The 23845-nt window shown below is 38.3% G+C and overlaps 1 protein-coding gene across 1 annotated transcript; it reads left to right on the forward strand.

Annotated features, from left to right (window-relative positions):
• LOC109727782 lies at positions 1270-23365 on the forward strand. Its single transcript, XM_020257956.1, has 3 exons — positions 1270-2051; positions 19898-20335; positions 22950-23365. The coding sequence occupies exons 1-3, from the start codon at positions 1604-1606 to the stop codon at positions 23144-23146; spliced, it is 1083 nt and encodes a 360-aa protein (XP_020113545.1). The 5' UTR covers positions 1270-1603; the 3' UTR covers positions 23147-23365.

Here is a 23845-nt window from a genome sequence, read left to right on the forward strand (position 1 = left end):
GTGTGTGTGTGTGAAATAAACTAATTATTATATACAACCCTTTGTTTGCAAAATTGCTACATAAAGATGTTCTCTTCTGTTCACTCTTTATTTGCAGCTTGACTATTTATCTATGTCTCTTTATTTGTAACTTGACTGTTCACTCTTTATTTACACCTTGACTATTTATCTATGTCTCTTTATATGTTCTTTAATTAAGACTATGGGCACTCATAATTAAGTCTGGGGGCACTCTTGACGAAATTGCTTTTCCCCCACATAAACTGAATTACACAAAGATCAACCAGTGTTAATTCAAACAACAACCAATGAATTTTAGGTTCTCTGATTTCCAAATATGCTAGCTGCTGCCTTTGTTGCAGTAATGTCTATAAAAATGAGTAATAAGTTTTGAATGTTCTAATTTTCAGTCGACTAACTCTTGGTATTGGTGATTGCAAAAGTAAGGAATGAAATTTTGTTGGCCTGATTTTTTAGACAACCATCTGTTGAACTATTGAATTGCTACACAAAGATGTATTACTTTATTATCTCTAACACATTTGTTGGTCTGATTTTTTAAACTTTTTTCATGTGTTTTTTTTTTTTTTTTTCCAGATCTGAACAGCTTTTATAATTAAAATATTTTATTATGTGATTTGTCGAATTTTTTTCATGTGTTTTTTTTTTTAAAACAGCTTTGAACAACTTGCTGATGACTTATCTGAAATGCAACCTGTCAAAAGACATCGACTTAACCCAACCTGTCTTGCATAAATTAATTGTCATATTTAATCATGTACTGTTCATATATACAAAAAAAAAAATCATATCTAATTATTATTCTCTTTTTTGTAGGTTTGATCAAGCTCCTCAAGAAGATAAAATCAAGAAATGAAGAATTTCAGTTTACGTTTCAATACATTTGTATAGTTCTATTTAAAATTAGTTATTCACTAATCAAACAACTTTAAACATGTCTCCCTGTAGTTAATATAATTAATAACAATTCTACTTACATTTTTTTTGTTCTATTATTTGTTTTGTAAGTACTTTGTTATTCGCTTACCAAATTATTATATCAATTCTATTTAAAAAAAAAAAATACACTAACCATTATTTGATTATCCGCCGCGAAGCGCGGGTCGTTTACTAGTATTCTATTAAAAGTTTAGTACTGTTTTGAAGCTCTCAAATATCTTATACATATAAGTGGACGTTTTGTATCGTATCCAAAACGAACCCTAAATAAATTTAGGAATAAATTAAGGTCTAGCGTAGGACAACACGTTGGAGAGGGCGGGGGATCGATGGGCGGGGGTTGGAGCCGTCGCGCAGGGATTTGATGTTTTCTTGGTCCAGGGGCAAAGAAAGGAAACAGCAGCAAGCATTTGTTGGTCCCACGCGCTCCCAAGTCCCAACACAACCTCCCAACCCTCTCTCGTATTTGTTTGTTGTTGAATCCTCGGCGGTAGTAGTGTAGTACTACTAGGCTAGGCCCCCTCGCCCCCAGGAAGTCTTTCTGTTTCATTATCGCCGCCCCATCTCCGTCCGTCACAAGAGCATATTTTCGGAGGAATAGGGAGAGGAAGACGGCGGGCGGAGAAGGGAGTAGAAGACGACGATGCCGCCCGCCATGACCGCCATCGCTCTTCACGGGCTTCTCGAGCCCAGCAGCTCATCATCATCATCATCATCATCATCATCCCTCAGCCGACGACGCGAGGACGACGTGGAGCAGCAAAGGGCGCACTGCGTCTCCCCCGCTCCCTCTCCGCCCTACGCTCTCAAATTCAAAGGGCCCCGCGATGATGATGCAGCGGCGAAGGCGAAGGCGAAGGCGAAGACAAAGGATAGAGGGTTCGACGCCTTGCGAGCAGAGTGGCGGCGGCGCGAGGCCGATGTCGCTGGTGATTGTGATGAGGATGTGGGTTTCTTCGATCCCCCGGAGATGCCGAGCTGCAGCAGCAGCAGCAGCAGCAGCAGCAGCAGCAGCAGCGCGGGGTTTGGGGATCGTTTGCCGCGGTCGCCGCCGCTGCTCAGCCAGAGCGAGTTCTTCGATGCTTGCGAAGGTATACACTTTTTTTTTTTCCCTCTGATGTGTTCGTTGGTAATTTGTTTGGAATAATTAGCTGACATCTGCTTGATAAATTGTGCCAATTGAGGATCAAACATCCTGTGAACTTGTTATGTATAATCTGCATTGTATGCTTTCACTTTGGTTTGAAGGAAAAAAAAGTTCCCCAGTTAAAAAAAAAAAGGACATAGCATTGATGATCTCTGCATTCACTGGATTTAATTCTTTCGTCAGTTCCAACTATCTGGGATCTATTAATGCTTGAGTAGTGACCAATCAGTATACTGCTCATGCAAAATTTATTTAGGGGTAAAATTAGTGTGTACTAGTTTAAGTCCATATTTGTGGTTACTATCCTTTAAAAAATGTTGATCCGAGTGCGGTGTTGTTTACCAATCTGACTTCAGTTAGTGGGTAGTCTAGGAAGCGGTCTTTGTTGGAAAAAATGCGGATTATAACTGACGCCATGCTCAAAGTATATTTAAGGATTGTCCTAAACGCCTTAATCTTGTCTCTAAGCACCTCTCAATCCCATATCTTGATCCACTCTTATGGTTCTCGTTCAAATTACCGGAATGCAATTATATAATTGCAATGGTTATCTCTCTTACAATGGTGGAATCATGATTGGTTCGCATGCTTGTAATTCATCTCCATCAGATAGAAAGGACCATTCCATATATATGTTGTAAATCCTCCTTTCTCATCAGGGGGATAACTACCAAGTAGTGGAATGTGGATAACTACCAAGTATTGGGGTAATGGATCCAACTCCCCATAAACGTTCCCACCCTTTTCCCATAATTAACTTAATAGAGTAGGTAACAATGCTAATGCCATCCAATAGGTTGCGGGTCGCTCAAATAGGGCCACTTCGATATGGGTCATATGACTCAAGACTAACATTCTCCCACTTGGCCTATTTGACATGACCACAACTTAAAGATAAAATAACACACACGCGCACACACACACACACACACACACACACACACACACACACACATATATATATATATATGTTAAATATAAAATATTGATGGGATTCGAAAATTCATGAATCCAAATGTGGCACCACGAGTAAAGAGAATTATCATCCGCTCCAACATTTATAGGAAACTTTATACTTTATCACAAGTATTAGTAGTATGAGTCATAGCGGCAAATACCCAAAACATGGTGAGTATGACCTTCCATGTACCACAATACTATCAACATCTTGGGCGTAGTACTTTATTGTGGAAAACTTTGTGAATAGAATAATCTTAAACCTATTCAACAATCCAAAATACCAAAATGGATAATCGAACAAATCGAATGTGATCACATAAATATCATAATATAAAATCACTTACATAGAAATAGAACTAGTGAGACCCACATTCTTTACTTGTACTGTGTACAATCCTAGTGCTACCAAAATGGATAATCGAACAAATCGAATGTGATTACATAAATATCATAATGTAAAATCACTTACATAGAAATGGAACTAGTGAGACCCACATTCTTTACATGTACTGTGTACAATCCTAGTGCTAGCGCTTTGGTAAATGGGTTTGCAAGCATATACCATGTTCTAATGTGATTTATAGATACTATATGATTATCAACTCGCTCATTAATCACATAGGTTGCATTTGATATTAGAATTACTGGGAAATAATTTATTTTATTCTCTCTATTTTGCCAAACGTAAAAAAATTTGGCAAGATTTTTTTTATTCCTGTCAAAGCAGGTTATTCCAACTTTTTCGAGAATAACCCGTTAAAATAGTTCCACTCTCCCTCTAGAAAAGGATTTATCCCTAGAGGTATCAAGGGCAAAGTGATGAAAGTCCTTTCTCTTTTCCCATGACGCCTCATAATTCTCGTTGCTTTACTCCGAATCCTCCAACCCACCAACCTTCTTTCCTATTGTACATATAAGAAAATTATTATTGCTTAACCATAATAATAAGATATTTAATTAGTAAAATAAATAAACTATATGTTTACTTATATGTATATTTGAATTTAAATAATTATTAATTTGTTTGGTTCACAATAGGAATAGGAATTGGGTTTGGAATCAACTTATTATTATTATTTGGTTAAGAAGAATTGAATTTACTATCTAAATTCATAATCAAAATTTAAATTGAAATTGAAATTTTATGATTTAAAATTAAAATTAAAATTTAAGTTGAAAGTCAAAATGTAAAACTATATATAAATTCAAATATCAAACATATATTGAAATAAAAATTAAAAATTTAAAAATTAATAAATTTTGAATTTATATTATAACTTTTTAAAATGATAATTAAATCTAAAATAAATAAATTTGAGCCATACATCAGGGCAAATTTGGCATTTTGGAATATCAAAATCTACTTTTCCCATTATTCTTCTCTTTTTTCAATAAAATTACCAAACATCATTTTGTTTATTCCGGGGAATATACCAGAACCTTACCAGTTACCAAACAAAAAAAATACTTTCATTCCTCTCTATCCTAAAATATGAAGGTATTCTAGGGATAAAAAAAATTTATCGCTAATCGCATTATCCTATTTTCAAACGTAGCCCTAGAGTTTTATATCCAGATACCGGCATGAATTAGAGCTTTTGTTGTTGTTAGCAAAAGAAACAACAGCTTAATTATCACAGTATATCTGTAGTGGCCTTTTTATGAAGTCTACGATCTTATGGCCAATAATAAAGTTTTTTAGCCAAATAGCCTGCGATAAAGCCTCGAGGCAGGCTATAAGCTCAACTGCCATTGTGGATGAAGCTTTGATGCTTCTCCATGTAATGGCACCCTCTGCAAGTAGGATGATTCTTCTGGTTGTCGATTTCCTAGTATCTAGGCACCCTCGCAAAATCTGCATCTGAGTAACTTACAATCTCGAGATGGTCAGATCTCTAATATGTGAGTATGCAATCTCGCGTTCCTTGAAGATAACACATGGCCTTTTTGGTAGCTTTCCAATGTTCTATACTAGAGCTCCTATGAAAACGACCAAGTAATCCAACAACATAGGAAATGCCCGGACGAGTACACGTTTGAGCATACTGCAAGCTCCCAACTGCCGAGGTATATGGTATGTTCCTCATCTGCTTTCTTTCGATTTTATACTTCGGGAATTGCTCGGAGTTATGTTTATCTCCCTTCACAATAGGTGCAGGTCCAGAAGAGCAATTCTGCATTCCAAATCTTTCAAGGACTTTAGAGTTATAAATCTGCTGAGATAAATCAAGAATACCTTTAGGGAGCATTTGGTTCGCACTATGAAACATTACTAGGAATAAAAAGATGTCCAAGAATCTTATTCCTATTCATCCTATTACTAAGAATGTGGCATTCCTGTGTTTGTTTCGTACGGTCATATTATTTAGTCATGTTATTTAATATTACAAAAAATATACAATTAATTAATTTATTTTTTTAATTAATTTTAAATAATGCTATAAAAAATTTCAACATCTTTTTAGAAAAAAAGGGAGAGAGAAGATAGGTTAGAGAGAGAGAGCATAATTAAAGAAATAGAAAAAGAAATAGAGTCGAGGTTAGAGGGAGTGAGAGAGTTGAGATTTTAAAAAAAAAGGGGGAGAGAGAGCTTAGTTTAGAGAGAGAAAAAAAGTTGAAGTTTAGAGAAAAAAAGATAAGTTTAGAGAGAGATATGAGGTTAGAGTGTAAAAGAAAATAATACCAACTAGCTGGAGGGTAAGGAGAAATAAAAAGATTAAACATATTATGGTTACCCCAATTTATTAATATGAGGATACCCACCCTCCCTCAAGGGAATGGGATTAGTACTTTGGGATGAATCTCATTCCCAAGTAAATCTAATATTACCAACTAGATTACTTAGTGCGTTTAGCCAAACACCGTCATATTTTTTTATTCCTATTGGATTACTAGCAATCTTAAAAAGATAGTGTGAACCAAACGCATCCTTATGTCTATCTCAATGAATCTCAATGCCGAAAACATAAGCAGCTTCATCCATATCCTTTATCTCAAAACTTATGGAAAGAGATCTCTTTGTTTCACGCAAAATTCCAAGTCATTGCTGGCAAACAGAATATCATCAACATATAATGCCAATATTATGAACTTACTCCCACCGACCTTTAGGTATATGCACCTATCAATGGTATTTGGTTTGAACCCGTATGACAGGATTACCTGATTGAATTTAAGGAACCACTCATGGGAGGATTGTTTAAGTCCATATATTGACTTTCTCTATTTGCATACCATATGACTTTTATCATTTGTAATGAAATCCTGACGTTGTTTCATATATACCTCTTCTTCTAGATCACCATTCAATAGGCTGTTTTCATATCTATTTGATGTAGCTCAAGATCATAATGAGTTACAAGGGTCATAACAATTCTGAACGAGTCTTTTGAAGAAATCAAAGAAAATGTCACATTATACTCTATGCCCTCTCTTTAGGGTGAAACCTCGAGCTACAAGTTTGACCTTATAGCTTTCAGCCTCACCTTTAGAGTTCCTCTTGGTTTTGTATATCCATTTGCATCCAATAAGTTTAACTCCTTCAGGTGGATCTACAAGATCCCAAACCTGGTTTTTATCCTTAGAGTCTAGCTCTTCCTTCATGACATCACACCAGTTACATGAGTTTTAACTCTCTATGGCATGTGAAAAGGAAATCAGATCATCTATGTCTTCCAAATCTTTATTTGGCTCTTGAAGAGACACCTCATAATCTGAAGGGATAGTGGATTTTCTTGTTCCTGTAGATCTCCACAATCTTGTTCCTTGATCCACATCTTGCGATGGTTGAATTGATTGTGACTCTACTGCAACAACTTGGTCGAGAATTGGTTCTGAAGGGATTGGCTCTTCTATTCGAATCACACTCACAGTAGTATGCAGTAGAGTTTACATATCACTTGATAAATTTTGTGATGACTAAAAATTAACTTCATGAGGTATGCCACTCCCACTGAAGTTGCTATTTTCAAGAAATCCAGCTTTTCCTATTTTTATAATCTTAGGTGTATCTCTTGGGCAATAAAATTTGTAAGCCTTCGATCTCTTAGGATAACCAATAAAGTATCCACCAGTTCTCCTAGGATCAAATGTCTTTTCATGTGGGTTATAAATATTAGCTTCGGCAGGACAACCCCAAAGTGCATACTGTCTAGAGCTCATATGGACTTCTTTGAATTGCCTTAGTAGGAACTTTATTGCTGTCTTTAAAGCTTCACTCCACAATATTAAAGGAATGGTAGAATGACAAAGCATAGTGCAGACCATCTCTTTAAGCATGTGATTCCTTTTTTCTGCTACACTATTTTGACTAGGTGTATCAGACATTGTGTACTGTGGTGATATAATACCTTCATCTTTAATATATCGTGCTAATGGTCCTTCTCTTTGTTCCATTTCTGTGAACCGACCATAGTATTCGCCACCTCTATTCGATCTAACTACCTTTATCACTTTACCTAACTGTTTCTCTACCTCTGTTTTGTAATCTTTAAAGGTTTGAAATACTTCTGCCTTATCAAACAATAGGTAAAGATCATGTAATGTGAATAGTCATCTATAAAGGTGACAATACTTTTCGCCTGTAATACAAGGGGTAAATGCTCGACGAATATCCGTGTGCACAATTTCAAGAATAGCGTTGCTTCTTTTGATACACTTTTTGGAGATATTGGTCTACTTTGCTTTTATGTAATCAATACATGTATCAAAGTCAGTAAAGTCTAGGCCTTTAGGGGCTCTAGCATCTCTTCCTTTACTAGCCTTTGAATTCTTTTCTTAGATATATGCCCCAGTCTCCTGTGCCATAGTATGGAAGATTGTTCATTTAATTCACTTATTACCAATTGATGCCTGCTGGACGACTAAAGATTCTCAAACTGGTATTTAAAATTTAGTAGATACTACCCATCAGTTTGGTAATCGGAACCTACTATAGTAGAGTTTTTGTAGATAGATAAACTAAAATTTTCAAACATAAAAGAGTAGCCAACTCTATCTAATCTAGATATAGAAATAAGATTTCTAAAATAAGAAGGTATATAAAATGTGTCATCCAAATCTAGCATGTAACCCGTGTCTAGAACCAGTCTACGAGTACCAATTGCTCTTGCACATGATGCCATCTTGTTGCTTGAGAAGATGTTACGTTCATGTCCAGTTGGTTCTCTCTGGTTTAGAAATCCGTGCACGTCATTATTGGCAATGTGCAAAGTAGCACCAGAATCAACCACCAACTATGAAGAAGAACTTTAACTAAATTACACTCATAGAAGACAAAAGAGGAGTTACCTTTCTTCTCCAGCCACTTTTTATACTTAAGATATTCCTTTGTCGTGTCGCCCCTCTTACAGCTGAAGTAGCTTTTGACTTCACCTTTACAACCAGAGTTAAATGTCCTAGCTCATGGATTAGTCTTTTGCTTCTTCATAAAGGGTCCTCCCTTACATTTTCTAGCTTTTGAAGTATTTTTATGGTGAGAGACCAAATGTACATTTTGCACTCTCTCTAATTCTCCTCTCCTATTGAACACATATTGATAGTAGGTCATTAATTGTCACGCCCCGGGACCCAGCGGAAGCCCGCCCGGCACGTGCCCAGACCCGCCATACGTCTAAAACATATAAGGCGTCTAAAAACAACAATAATAAAAGCAATAATAAAAAACTGTAAATCCACTAAATAAAACATAAATTGATACAAGGAAATCCCAGATACAAGTGCTATAGATAGATACATAGGTGGTCTCTATACATGGGTACAAAAATCTCTCACTCTCTCAACTACAAAAAGAAAGAGTAAACCACCTAGGCAAAGTACCGCTCCTTGCTAGCTAGCTAAGCGATCCCCTTGCCGCGATCCCGTGCCTCCGCCGGTGCCGAAGGCTCTGAAAAGTAAACCATAAAACAGGGGCGTGAGAACTATTAAAAATAGTTCCCACTTGGGCAATTACTGACTTCAGTGAATACNCGCCACCACTGCCGAACCACCCGGTGTCTCTCTCTCTCTCTTTTCTCCACCCCCCATCATCCGATCTCTCTCTTACTCCCACCCCTTTGTTCGGCCCGCTCGGCAGCGGCCGCCGCCGCCCGGTGTCTCTATCTCTCTCTCTCTCCCGCTGTGGCCCCGCCCGGTGTCTCTCTCTCTCTAGCTCTCTCTCTTTCTCTAGCTCACTCTCTCCTCCCACCCTCGAGGTCGCCCCATCGTTATGTTTTCTTGTGCCACTTACCAAGTAGCACATATCTGTGCCACTTGGTAAGTGGCACAGATATGTGCTACTTGGTAAGTGGCACAGATATGTGCTATTTGCTAAGTAATACAAATTACATAATGGGCGCGGGAAGCATATAGACGTGTGTCACTTGTGCCATTTGGTAAGCGGCATAGATATGTGCCACTTGACCACTTACCAAATGGCATAAGTTAAATTGAAAGACCGGGGTCGGGGCGAGCGTACAGTGACTGCACCGCGAACAAACTGTTCCAGTCCCGATCAAAACATTTATATTTAAATGACCCCGATAAAAATTTTAATTATAAAAAGTCCTCCGGTTAACGTTTTTTTTTAGGAATAAAAAAGAAAAAAAAAGAGAAAAAAAAATCCTTTCATCTCCACCCGAGTGGAGGAGTTATCCCTGGTTTCCCCACTCAGGTGGTAGAGAGGAAAAAATAAGAAAGGAAAAAAAAGAAAAAAAAGAAAAAAACCACTAAGAAAAAAGGAAAAAAAAGAAACCCTTTGTTCTCTATAAAAGAAAATTAAAAAAAAGAAATAAAAAAAACTTACACTAAAATAATAATAATAATAATAATAAATATACTTGTTGATCCACGAACCTGGTGTGTGCAGCGACGGGCGTGCTGGTCCGAGCACGAATACGGCAAACACGCACACAAATCAGCTTTCATATTTAGAGTAAAAGAAGGTTTGTTGATCCAACTCTTATTTCCTCATATATTTATTGTTATTATATGAAAATCAGAGGTTACACCCGGATTAAGAGTATACACTTTTAGAATCAACCCGAGGGTCCATTCCAGGTAATTCATAACCAGACGGGTTCTCCGGATTATTTAAAATTTAGCGTTTTTTTTGTTTGTTTTAGATTGTCTTTTGACGAGACTATGATCGAATTAGATAAACAGTGCGGGGCGGGACTTAGGTGATGGTTAAACCGTGCCAAGCCCGCGCGACCTGCCTCGCGGCTTGCCTGTTGTGGAGAAGACAGGCGGGTTCCGATTTGTGGGTCTAGTACATGTTCTTAAACGGGTCCTCTTATTTAAGTTATGTATGTACTAGCTGATTCCGTGTGTTCACGGTTCATTGATTCTCGTTCTTGGTGTTCACCATATGTTCACATATTTCTCTCTATCAGATTGATAATGTTGGTAAGTTGTAAATGTAGTAAACTTATATAATGTAAAAGTAGAAGGTTTTACATTTATGTACAAAAGGTTTTATATTCATCGAGAGGTTATTGATAGGTTTTATAGTAGATCATGTGCTCCCATGAGATCACGTATTTCCTTTTCGATGATTGATTCGAGTGAATCCCGCGATACGGGAACGGCACCAGGAGCGAGCTGAGCAGAGACACACATGGACATGGCGTTTTGGTGTGCCCCACTCTTGATATATTTATATCAAGGGTCACCCAAGCCGGGGGCTGCGGCGGCCAAAAAGGTGATCCAGATTCGACCGTGTCTATCTCTCTATCTATCTATATATGTATTTTACTTGACGTTGATGAGATAGTACGGTAGTTACTATTATTACGTACCTTGTTGATGATAGTACGATCATAGTACAGTACTCATATATTTTCACGTATCGTTACATTAGATGTTGTATGTGATACAAATGAGTTCCATTATTACATTCAGATGATACGTAAAGTACAAATAATGGGTTAGGTGAATCAATTGGGCATCCAATTTGGGAGCTGAGTGAGAGTTAGAGTATCCACTCCTCTTTGACGTGAGCGTGTGGCTCTGGCAGACGCCCTGTTGATGCAGACGGGGATCACTTCATGAGGCCTCTGAGCACGGAACCACCTCGCTGGTGGCTGTTTCGTTTTTGTCTGATCACTCATACTAGGTTAGGAGTGTTCTCCTATGGGACAGATGATCCCAGTTACACGGAGACGACGTGTTATATGTTACGTAGGATCTACGGGCCTAGAGATGATAGGGATCTTGGTAAAGTACAAATGATGTGATCTGGGCTACGGTGAGCAAAAACAAATCACAAAGATGATGTGATCAAGTTACGGGGAGATGATTCCATACAGGTTCAAGTAGTGAAAACGGTGATATCCTAAGAAATAGAGTTCTGGGTTAGGAGTACGGAGGGATCAGGTTCACAATTCAGGTATGGCGATGTGATGATTCATTCGTACGTTCCTTACCTTTATATGAAGATGATTAGGATATTACGTGTTAGTTGTATGCTACTTATTTTAATTGAATCCGTATTTTCCTTTGGCCCAATGAAGTCCTACTGTGGGGGGTGGAGAACTCCCATACCTCCGAGATCTTTACGCGAAGCTGCAGGAAATGCTGCTTCGGAGCCAGAAGAACCAGGTTTACTACGAGTTAACCGGAATAAAACGACTATCGAGAACTGGGCGAGCTGCTTAGCTTTAAGGCTGAAGCGGGGGCGCAAAACAATGGATCGTTGATCTAAATGTTCCGGAGTTTACTCTAGTTAGAGTATGAAATGATTTTTAGGATAAAACCACGGAATCCCAAGGGTAGTACGGTAAACGTAAAACCTTGGGATTGAGATCGAGGTTAGGTGGTTGTTACCACGATCCCCAGGTAAACTGGGATAAAGGTTTCGAGTTTTAGGTTTTTGGGATTTAAAGTGTTCGATCCCAATCTTCGAATGGAAATCCAATTGAGGTTCTCTCTTCTCTCCTTCTCCCTCTCCAGGTTTTCGAAGGAAAACAACTAGAGGAAGAAGAAGAGGAAGGAAAAGAAGGAAGAAAAGGAAGAGAAAAGAAGAAGAAGAAGAAGAAGAAGAAGAAAGGGAAGATCTCTCTCTCTTTCGTCCTATCACACTCTCTCTCCCATCTTACTCTCCGACTCACATTGTATGGTGTAGGGAACACTTAGTATGGCCCAAGGCAGTTTTGCTCGCCTTGCGCTTTAACTTGCTCAATTTCACCTGGGATCCATGTAACCTCAAGTATTTGCCTCGTTTTTCTCTGGGCCTCTCGTTTAAACCTTTAGACCGATTCAGGGTCTAAAACTCGAGAGCCCCTGGCCAGGGACTTCCTCTCTGGCCAAGGGCACGCGCACCGGACGGTCCTTTAGGACTCCGTTGGCCAGGGACCACCACTCTGGCCAGGAGCCCTCTGGCCAGGGACTTCCCCGTCCGGCCAGGGAGCGACGCGTTGTCGGCTTTTTAAGCTTTAAAACCGATTCAGGACCTTGTGGGTGCAAGCCCTTGGCCAGGGACCAGCCCCTCTGGCCAGGGGCTTCCGCTTTTTGCGGGTCAGACCCGTCTAGATCCCCTTTGTTCAACTCCCCAAATTTACGTTAACAGTGTTGTGAAATATACCCGGTAGGAGAGAGAGGGTGTCGGTAAAGAGAGGAGGAGAGAGTAAAAGAGAGAAAGAGAGAGATCTTGAGGAGATCTTGAACCTCTTCTTCTTCTTCTTGAACCTCATCTTCCACCTAAAACCACGGAACCTCCAAGATCCTCGAGATGTTATTCTTCTTAGAACTATCTCGAACCTGATCTCCATACAAAACATTCCAAAAGGAGATCCCAAACCTAAAACCAATTCTCTAAACCTCGAAACACGAGGAATCTCCAAAATCTTCGAGAAAACTCGGTACTTGTTGTTCCATGGGTACTCTCGAGTTCCACGAGAGTACCACTTGGGAACCTTCAACCCAATCTTCGGGATCCCAACCAAGGTTTTCGAACCTTTGGAATAATCTTACGAAGGATTCACTTAGATTCCGCCGCCACCGCCGCCGGCCGCCCTCTCTTGCCTGAGAACCCCCCTCTCTCTTCCTCTCATTGTGCGCCCTCCCTTTCTTCCTCTCACTGTGCGCCCACCTTTCAAAACCCCCATCTCTTTCTCTCACTGTGCGCACCCTCCTCACAGAACCCCCATCTCTCTCTCTTTGACCCCCTCCCTCCCTTCCTCTCTCTCACAGTTTTCTCTCACTGATCATTCTCTCTCTGTCTCTCTCACAAATCACTCTCTCTCTCTCATCACTTCCTTGCCTCTAGAGCTCCTAATCGGCATAGAAGTCGGCGCCGACCGTGATCGCAAAATGGTAATTCCATCTCTCACCCTCTCCTTTGTTGTATATTAGAAATGTGCTATGTTAATGTCACACCCCGGGACCCAGCGGAAGCCCGCCCGGCGCGTGCCCAGACCCGCCATATGTCTTCAACATATAAGGCGTCTAAAAACAACAATAATAAAAGCAATAATAAAAGACATCTAGGAGTATCAGAGCATAATAAATGTCTAATTGCTACAACAAGGGATATGGATAAAACTGTAAATCCACTAAATAAAACATAAAGTAAATACAATAGGAAATCCCAAATACAAGTGCTAAGAGTAGATACATAGGTGGTCTCTATACATGGATCCACAATCTCTCACTCTCTCTCTCAACTACAAAAAGAAAGAGTAAACCACCTAGGCAAAGTACCGCTCCTCGCTAGCTAGCTAAGCGATCCCCTCGCCGCGATCCCGTGCCTCCGCCGGTGCCGAAGGCTCTAAAAAGTAAACCACAAAACGGGGGCATGAGAACTATTAAAAATAGTTCCCAGTGGGCAATTACTGACTTCAGTGAATGCACCACAAGGCCCAAAGCTACAGAAGATGTCAGTGACTATAAAAGTAGAAAGGTGGCAGGTAAGTAAAAATGTAACCTACTACGACATGATATCTCTACTTAGCATGAATAGTAAAAGTATGAAAGCAACTATGCATGAAGTAAAGTCTCCAACTATCATAATGTTCATAATGCGAAATAGTAAAGTTCCGTTGTTTACTATTCCAATCAATGTCCAAGTAGTATACTAAATCCTCATCTGTCCACATGTCATAATGGATACACAAAGTCAAATCTGAAGAGACCCACCCGAAGGCTGTCTATGGCCCTGAGACCCACCCGTAGGCTGTCTGGCCGGTGCCGAGCCTAATGGCCCCGTGGTAGTCATCATCCCCACCCTAGGAATGAGCCTGTCCCACGGCAATCCACTTCGGCGCCTAATCCCGCACGGCGAATATGAATCCCGATGGCTATCTCCGGAGTGCCGGCTTGTAGGGAGCGACCCTCACAAGCATGTGCGAATGAGCACAATGGCAAGTAGGCGAACGATCTGTCGCAAGTACCAAGTCCTCATGTCTAATAGCATGGAATGTGTCAAGTATCTCAACGGCCTATCCCTATGTCATCATGTCTTTAACATGGAATGTAGCGGATAAGTCACTGCCTATCAATATGTCTCTATGTTGCAGTTTCATAGTTTACTAGTTCCAAGTGCCCCTTGATGACACTCTTGTTCTCTATGCCAGAGCATGACAACTATGTTCCAAAGTACATATTCCAAGTCATAATCCTCATAAGTGATGTATTTTTCACTTGCAAATAAACACTTTTCCCATATGCATGCATTCTACTCATATAGCTCTACTATATAGTGAAGTTTTCAAAATACACAAGGCATGCATTTTAAGTGCTCTAAAATTCATATAAATTTCATTTAGCATAGAAATGAATTTAAAAATATTTTACAACAAATATAAAGAGTATAGGGTCCATTTTGCCCCATTTTCACGTAGCCAAACCCACCGTCGTCAACGAAAGCTTTCGTTTGCCACGACGAAGGCGTCCACCACACTCCTAGTACCCTAAAGGTATGAAAACAAGTGTCATCTAGTCGAAACGAATGACGCTAAGTTCAATCATAACCCAGACTCAGAGCCTAGGTTGGGAAAAAACTCACCTCAAGTGAAAAAACCTCTCTTAATCTTCAAATGGAAGTAGGGTCTCCAATCTAACCTATATAAAGTTCCAAACTCATCAAAAGGTTTTCAAAGCCCCCAATCAAAAAGCCCAAATCTAACCTAGAATCCATCTAGGGTTTCATCTAGTTAAAACCTAGAAAAAACATGTATAAGTAAGGATCTTACTTACCAACTTAAGAGGAGCTTCAATCAAGCTCAACAAAGAGGGTTGAAGTTTGATCCTCCACAAAGCTCCAACCGCAAGTTCGAAGCGCACCAAGGTGAGAAAATGGGGAAGAAGATGATCTCAAGCTCCAAGCAAGCTCCTTCTTCCTTCTTCTTCTTCTTTTCTTCTTCTCCCTCTCTTCTTCTCTCTCTAGAATAAGGTGGGAGGGAAAAAAATGAGGAGAGAGGGTGAAATGGCCAAATAGCCATTAAAAGCCACAAATCCACTTAGGTCCCTCAAAAACTCAAATTACATCAGCCCGGTGCTGGCAGTTTTCGCCCAGAGGACCGGTCTCCCCGACCTAGGACCGGTCTCTCAGCCTGCCCCGAAAATCCACGTTCGGGAACCGGTCTCTCCCTGCGCGGGACCGGTCTCTCCCCGCGCAGACGTGCTCGGGGACCGGTCTCTACTGCCAGGGACCGGTTGCCTCGCCGGCTACGCAGCACTGTTCACTGGGGGACCGGTCTCTCCTATCAGGGACCGGTCCCCGAGAGTAAAAACTCTCAGGACTATGCCAAAACTCTCGAGATCGAACTTTTAGGCCGGTATATCATCGACGGCCCTCCACCAAGTGTGGAAAAGTTCGGAATACAAATCGAACACTCGAACCTCGCAATTTGCAAAGGTCCAGTGTGCTACATTAATAGACTACTTCTGTGTGTTATAGAAGATCTTAAAAGAACCATACTGAGCTGGTAGGGAAGTTAATATAAAGTGGACAAAAAAAGTTTCAGAAATAGTAAAGTACATCTCGTTCAACTGAAAATCAATATTTTTCATCTCCATAATGTGCTAATGAATGCTCCTTAAGCCCAAGTTTTTCATGGAAGCCATCTTAGACATTAGGGTGCTTGTTTTAGTTTTGTCAGAACTGACAAACTGATCCTCTACGGCCTTCATGAAATCTTTAGCTGTCGTGCAAACAGAAAAGGAGCCATGAATATTTTTGCCAACATCCTGCATAAGCAGGAGGCTAAGCCTATTCAATTTCTCCCATTTCTCATAAAAGGCCGTTTCAGCGTCAGTGCTCTTAACATTAAGTGGAGATGGTTCATCAACTCGAAAATTCAAATCTAAATCCGTGCACCCTAATGTAAACATAATTCTTTCTTTCAAGTCAAAAAAATTAGATCTATTTAAGTAAGAAATGCGATTACCATTATCAATCATACCGGAATTAGAAATAGCTGCAAATAAATAAAACATACCCATATTATGATTATGAAACCATAACAGAAAATAAATTATTAATCTTTATGATTTATTTTTATAAGCATGCTTAGGAGTCAATGCAGCCCCTCCTTTTGCCGAGATTGCAATATTTTAGAAGCTTTGCTCATAATTGTGAAAAAGCAATTTTAGTATAGACTAGTATGTCATACTTATTAATAACAAGTCCATGTTATACTTTAGGTATAGAACACTTCATGCATTAATAAATAATCGTAGTTTCTATTTTTACTTAAATCTGATAATAATAGTGTGACACCCCAATAATCCCACATCGGATGGGAAAGGGGTTGTCATTGGGTTTATAAGAGACTTAGACACTAGTAATAATAACTGGGCTTAAGCATTTTGGGCAGGTGGTTGGGCCCAACGAGTTATTATTGCTAGTGGGCTGGGTCGTTACAAATAGCCCTCTTTTGCGCTGTGCTATTATTTCATTTATTAAGCACAATTTTGATGTCATTTAACTTCAACGCAGCCAAAAATTTCAAAATTTTCATAATTAGGGTCACGTTGGTGACTACACTAATTATTCCAATTTGAAATTATTATTTCCTTATAATGGCATAGTGATATGACACCCTTACACAATTTAGATCTATTTTGAGTAAGTCAAGCCTATTTTACATCACATAATCAATATTACATATTTACATCGCAATGGCAAAAATATAATTATAACAAAATGGCTCATAATAATTACAACGCTTTAATTACAACACAATTAATAATTACAATAAATAATTACATTTAAGTTAAGACGAAATCTACACACTTTGTGCACAAAGCACCATACTATATAGGCTTGACTGATCTTAATAGGTCTTATAGGGTGGATATAATACTTAAACATTCTATCAAATATAAACAACATATGTCAAAATATTACACATGATGTGCAAGACCTTGTTGATCCATATGAAAATAAAGAATATAAAGAGTAGAACTATTTCAAGTTATTAATGGTTGCGAGAAACAAAATTTTATTGTATTTAAGAACAGTTGAAGCATAATGTAATGATAATGTTAGTTGGTCACCACACATTTGACATCTGCTTCGAACCGGAACTGAGATGTTTACAAGACACGTTTCATCAAAATAGGCAAACGCTACCATCTTCTGTTTGTTCGAAAATAAACAGTAATCATAAATTTTATCATATTCAATGCACATGTGACCTTTAATTAATTTCCATCCAACACATGCATATAAGATAGAACAAAATATTCGTTCTTTCAGTATTAGACTAAAGCATTCTCATTTAAAATAGTAAGAAAATAAATAACATGTCGTCTTATTTAAAAAACTATCAATTACCAGGTACAACCGTTAATATCTTATAAAAATTCAAATAGTAAAATAATTCCACTTTCTTCTAATTTCTATCATTTTGAAGAATTCTAAAATAAACATATTAAAAGAAGAAAATGACCAAATCAAATACCATGATGGCAACTTGTCTCTAATACCAATTACTGTAGGAAAAATGTGGATTATACGTGATGCCATGGTGAAAATATATTTGAGGATCGTCTTAAACACCTTAATCTCGTCTCCGAGCACCTCTCGATCCCGTATCTTGATCGACTCCTATGGTTCTCGTTCAAATAACCGGAATGCAATTATGTAATTGCAATGGTTATTTCTCTTACGATGGTGGAAATTATGATGGGTTCATAGGCTTGTAATTCATCACCATCAAAGAGAAAGGCCATTCCATATATGTGTTCAAATTTCCTTTTCCCATCATGAGGATGACTACCAAGTAGTGGAATGTGGATAACTACCAAGTAGTGGGGTAGTGGTAGTGGATGCAACTCCCCATAACCGTTCCCACCATTTTCCCATAATTAACTTAATGGAGCGGTTAACAATGTCAACCCCATCCCATAGGTTGCGGGTCAGCCAAATAGACTCAAGTCTAACAGTCTGCTCTTTGTCTTGGTTCTTTAGCTAAACCTTTTTGGCTTTTAGCATGAGAATGATATCAAATGTTCATCTAAGCACTCAGTCGCTCATAGTGTTTATTTGAAGTATTTTCATCTCAAGGATAGGCAAAAATATCATTCTATTGTTGTTTAGCATCTAATCTAAGTTGTCTTTAGTTTGGGCACGGGGTGGGTTGCATCACCAGTGATGGTGAAGTACCATGTTATAGTGCAACTATTTTCCAACTCATATGATTTCTATCCCAAGGATAGGATTAGTTCGGCTTCCTCTATGTGGAAGTTTCACAATTCCAAATTTTATTTGGTCGGACAGTGGTGATATTTTCACCAGTGCCAGTCTATCCCCCAACCAAACTCTACCTAGATTGACTTGTCCTTGTGTAATCTAAAGCTAGCTTAATTTTACTCAGTCATCACTTTAGTTGTATGGGTCAGTTTTGTTATTTACTTATTTATTTTTTTCGCAGACTCCATGTGAAATCTCATAGGCCCTCCAAATGGTTGACTGGATGGGTATTAGGTAGCCTGTCTATCAAGCAAGCAAGAAAAGCAGCTTGTTGGTCAGTTGAAATGGGTTGCTGGCCAATTATCTATCTTGCTGAAATGTTCCACAGCCGATCTTTCTTTTGGCACTTGAAAAAGTCCTTTTTGGCATACTTAAGGAACATTGGATGCAATCAAGCAAAATCAAACATTCTTATCTGGCAATAAGTTCAAATTTGATCAAATTTGCTTTCTGGGGTGCCTCAATTTCTAATGAAAACTGTACGAATATGATAGAAAGCATAAATCCTCATTGGAGAAGGATGGTGCAGAATTTCTGTGGCTTTCATTATCCTCAATGAAGTTCTGACAAGTTAATCAGGCACCTAGCGGTCAGGATCGGATGAAACCTAAAAAATAAATTTATTGCTTGATATTAGGATCATCTGATGGTTTGATATATAGAGCAGCATTGATATATAGAGCAGCACAAACAACTTTGTGTGAGAGTGCATTGTCAGTTGTCATTGTCTGAACTCTCGAGACAACGAGGACAGAGGTTATAATGCAATATATTTGGGAGTTAAAGGTGCCAATAATTTACTCTGAACTACATGCTTTGTTGATTAACATCTCCAATTAAAATTGCACTAATTTGATCGACTGTGATTACAGTTGCAACCACATATTTCACTCGAAAATGGGTGTGAAAATTGGCCGAACGAAATCAACCTGGAAAGATGGAAGCTTTTGCATTTGTTTGTGAATTGCTATTTGTTGCTTTTTTATATTTTGATTGGTCATTAAGTTCAGAACAAACAGACGGGCGATTTAAATTCAATTTTTATATTGTTTTTGTTTTTTTCCCCTTTCGGTATTACTTGGACTAATCTTTTGATGATGATTTTGTTTATAGCTTAAGCTTGTGATAACATCGGCAGTACTTGGCCTTTCTTGCAGATTTCTTCTCTGACGGTTCTCCTTCTCAATCCTCCTCTTCTGTTGGAAGAGATCTTGAAACTGAATTGCATAGTCTAAGTCTTAATCTTCGCGAAGAAACAGAGAAACGAAGGCTAGCGGAGGAGGATCTTCTCCATATGCAAAACCACTGGCAAAATATGGCAAAGTCTCTCTCTCAGTTAGGTTTATCGTTTCCTTTGGATTGCCATTCTGTCAATGCCCAACTTGAGACAGACAGTGCTGCACTTTGCCAGGAGGTTATAGTTTTGAAGGCTGTTTCTGAAGCTATTGAGAGGAGTTTGACACAGGCTGAATCTGAAGCAGTTATAAATGAAATTATCAATTCAAAGAACCATGGAATTTCACGCTTGCGAGATCGACTACTGTATTATGAAACTGTCAATCATGAAATGACCCAGAGGAATCAAGAAATCAGAGGTATGGTATTTCTCTCTGTATTTGTCAATTTTATTTTTATCAGCTATGTTATGCTATGATTCCTGCCCCCCAAGGAAATTATGTTATGCTATATCGAAATCTAAAATCATTTTAACTGTTGAAAGTATGATGCTGGAGAAGCACAAGATAACCATCTTGTTCTTGTATTCTCTTGAGAAGCTTTTCGAATTTCTAAATTTGTATTTGTACTATTACTATTGGCAAAACTTCCAGTTAGGAATGAAGTATATATGACTTTGGAAGCATGTCTTCTACTCAATAAGAGAACTTCTATGATCTCCGCTGCTTTCCCATGTCTTCTACTTAATAAGAGAACTTCTATGATCTCCGCTGCTTTCCCTACATTACATGTTCTACTCATTAGTTTTTCAGAAATGACAGATTGTTATTAGTTAGTTCCTCCCTGTTTTTGAGTTTTAGCCTCCTACTTTCCTCCTTGTACCCATAACTTTTTGTTTCCGAATCTTGTTGACATTGCTCAAAAGAGTTGGAGACTAGGCGTCACGGACAGGGACACGGGATACGGGACATAACACAACTCGGACACAAATACTCAACAGCTTAAAAAAATTAGGATATGGAAATGGCATGGACACCGCTAATAAAATATAGTATTATTAAATATAATATAATGTTTATTATATATAAAATGTTAATTTTGCTGAAATATTATAATATTTCTCATATAAATGAAAGTTAATAAAATTCTTATTGATAGCTTATATATTTTAAGGAAAGAAATTCTCCACCATATGTAATTTATATACATCGTCCAAAAAAAATCTGTATACATTCATTGAAAAGCCAAAATATTTATCATCTTACATTATATATACATAATGTATATATAATATAAGTAAGTATGCTACCTACTTCCATTTTAACTGTATATAAATAGATTTAGCACAACATGTTTATATTAGTTAGACAAACACTTCTATCTAGTAAGTTTGACACAAATTTTTTAGATCTTTGTTGATAGTTATGCTTCATACTAGGAATATTTTTTATGTAATTGGTTATGTAAATTTGGCATGATTGCTATATTTAGTACATATTTTTATTGCACCTTATGTGGACTGCATATGCATCCGGCATCACGCTATGCATTAGCTTGGCTGCCTGCATGGCTGCATACCACATTTTGCATTTAGAACATTGATTCAAGTCATAAAGCTGGAGGAAGAACAAAAGTTGAGCACAGCCAATGAAGGCCTAAATCTTCCAATTTGATTGTGATAAATATATGAACTATGGCAGTGGCTCGACCTTAAATGGACTCAATGTTATACATGAGTATGGTTGCATAATTTTATTGATTTAAACAAACAGTTTGCCTACTTATGCTGGCTAACGGTTGGCCAGAAGCTTGCTTGTGGATAAGTATCACCCTATTTATTCAAAATTAAATCTGTTGTGCTCCCATGTAGAATTACGTAGCAAAACTTGAACATCTATCTATTTTTGCTAAGTGGAAGACTGTAGGCTATTGATAATATTGCTATGCTTAGCACTTGCAGTCGGTAACTTCAAAATCTTTCCGTGTGGAAGACAGGTTTGACAATTGCATACACTTTTTACGATTGTATTTTTGTTTTAGTTTAAAATTTAAATTGTGGTGGATTTGCTTCATACCATGGCGTCTAGTTTTGGGGATGAGCCTTTTATCCGCTATAAACATAAAAGAGAAACAACAAAAATGTTTCGTCTAACCTTATTATACTTTGTGTAAGCCCGTGAAGGCCTTTAGCCTTAGAGATGCATTCATTTTAGAGAAATGAATTTGAAAGTCCATAAGTTGCTGCATCTGCTGAATGATCTATAGGTTCAATTGTTATCTTGAGTGGGCACAATGTGTAAGCAAAGAAGTCCTTACTTCTATCAACCAGTATGTGAACAATGCTTTCATTGTTAGAAGGCAAGTGAAAATACATGCAAACTATTGAAAAGAACAAATCATATTAGCCAAAGGGTTGGGACATTTTATTTTCTGTTATTTCTACTAAGGATTGAACCCAGTAGGGGGACACTTTACAAATATGCTATTATTCTTGCTGGGTTAGCCACGTCCACCGGCTGTTTGTGGCTTGCTTACCATGTTCCCATACAAAGTCATCCCTTATTCATCTCTTTATGAAAGAACTATAAATCTTCACTTGGAAGGAGTGTTCAATGAGGATATCGTTTTATCACCCTCTTGTGGCATCAACTCTTTTTTATGATCCTATTTGTTGAAGTAGGAGTTTATGGTATTATTCTGTTGTCATTTGTAAGTTCTTGATGAAACAATACCTTTTTACAGTTAATCATTATGCCATATGATTCCCATTCGGTATTATCTTTGTTTTTGTAATGGTATGACCTCATTAGAATGAATTTTTTGCACTAGACTTAAGATTGGCTAGTCTTCCATGTCGTGAGTTGCGCATAAACCCAGCGTCAAATTGTTCACCAATACGTGCTGATAGTGTGCATTGTGCATAAATTAAATTTCTCACTGCTTCGATGTGTGAAATTCTTTGTTCTTGAAAGTCTGTGTTGCACTTATAATTGCCTTGTTGAGTTGTTTAATCACTCGTTGTTGGATGTGCAGGATTGGCTCGCCAAAGACGGCTGAGAAGAAAGAGAAAGTGGAAGTTAATATGGAGCTGCATTGGCCTGTCTTTTACTGTCGGTGCTTCTCTTCTCGCTCGCTCATATTTAACCGACTCCAGTACTAATGACTCCGTCACAACCAGCTCTGCTGCTGCTGCTGCTGCTACTCCTGACGCTCTGGAGCAAGCGGCATAGTTAGGCTATTGGTTGATTCACCGAAATGAAAAAGTTTTGTTTGTTTTCCAAGTTAGATGTTATGAAATTTGGTCTTCTCTCGTGGACTTGTACTTCTTCCAGGAGGAAAATTTTGTTTTCAACTCATTATTGATTTGCGGGTTAGTGTGGCTAACTCATTATTCTGTTAATAGGAGATCTCTCTATATCTAAATATCATGGGGTAATTGGCATTTTCAATGTGCTGTGCCATATTCTTCCTTTGTATGCGATGTTACTTGATTCATCTCCATGCAGTTCTGTTAAGAGAAAAAGGGCGTTTGAGTCACGAGTTGAATCCAAGATTGTGCAGCATCATCATGTTCGTTTTTAACATTAGTTGCTCAACATTCTATGCTCAACTGAGTCCTCCAAAGATTGTTAATTTGCTCTTTGCTTATCTCGTGGGCTCTATAGCGGGAGGAATTCTACACTGTCACACTTGCACCACGTCATCAATAACAAGTCAATCACATTCCTTCTTTTCAAACAAAAGTACAATAAAAATATTTTTTTACAATCATGATGGGACATATTTTTAAAAGGATTAGTTTGATTGATTTATTACGTCACGTCACTGATATACCCATTGCATTCTGAAATTTTTTCTTTAGGGGGCGCTCTTTTTGTTCAAGAAGCAAACCAATCATTACTCTTTAAGCAGGCTTCATCTGTGGAACA

The sequence above is a fragment of the Ananas comosus genome, linkage group 23 (genome assembly GCF_001540865.1).
Source record: "Ananas comosus cultivar F153 linkage group 23, ASM154086v1, whole genome shotgun sequence".
Lineage (NCBI taxonomy): Eukaryota > Viridiplantae > Streptophyta > Magnoliopsida > Poales > Bromeliaceae > Ananas > Ananas comosus.

Excerpts from the sequence above, each read along its gene's own strand:
- LOC109727782 (XM_020257956.1), top strand. The coding sequence starts at position 1,604 with ATGCCGCCCGCCATGACCGCCATCGCTCTTCACGGGCTTCTCGAGCCC. Across the intron at positions 2,052-19,897 it reads GTTCTTCGATGCTTGCGAAG|ATTTCTTCTCTGACGGTTCT; the intron begins GTATACACTTTT and ends CCTTTCTTGCAG. Across the intron at positions 20,336-22,949 it reads GAGGAATCAAGAAATCAGAG|GATTGGCTCGCCAAAGACGG; the intron begins GTATGGTATTTC and ends TTGGATGTGCAG.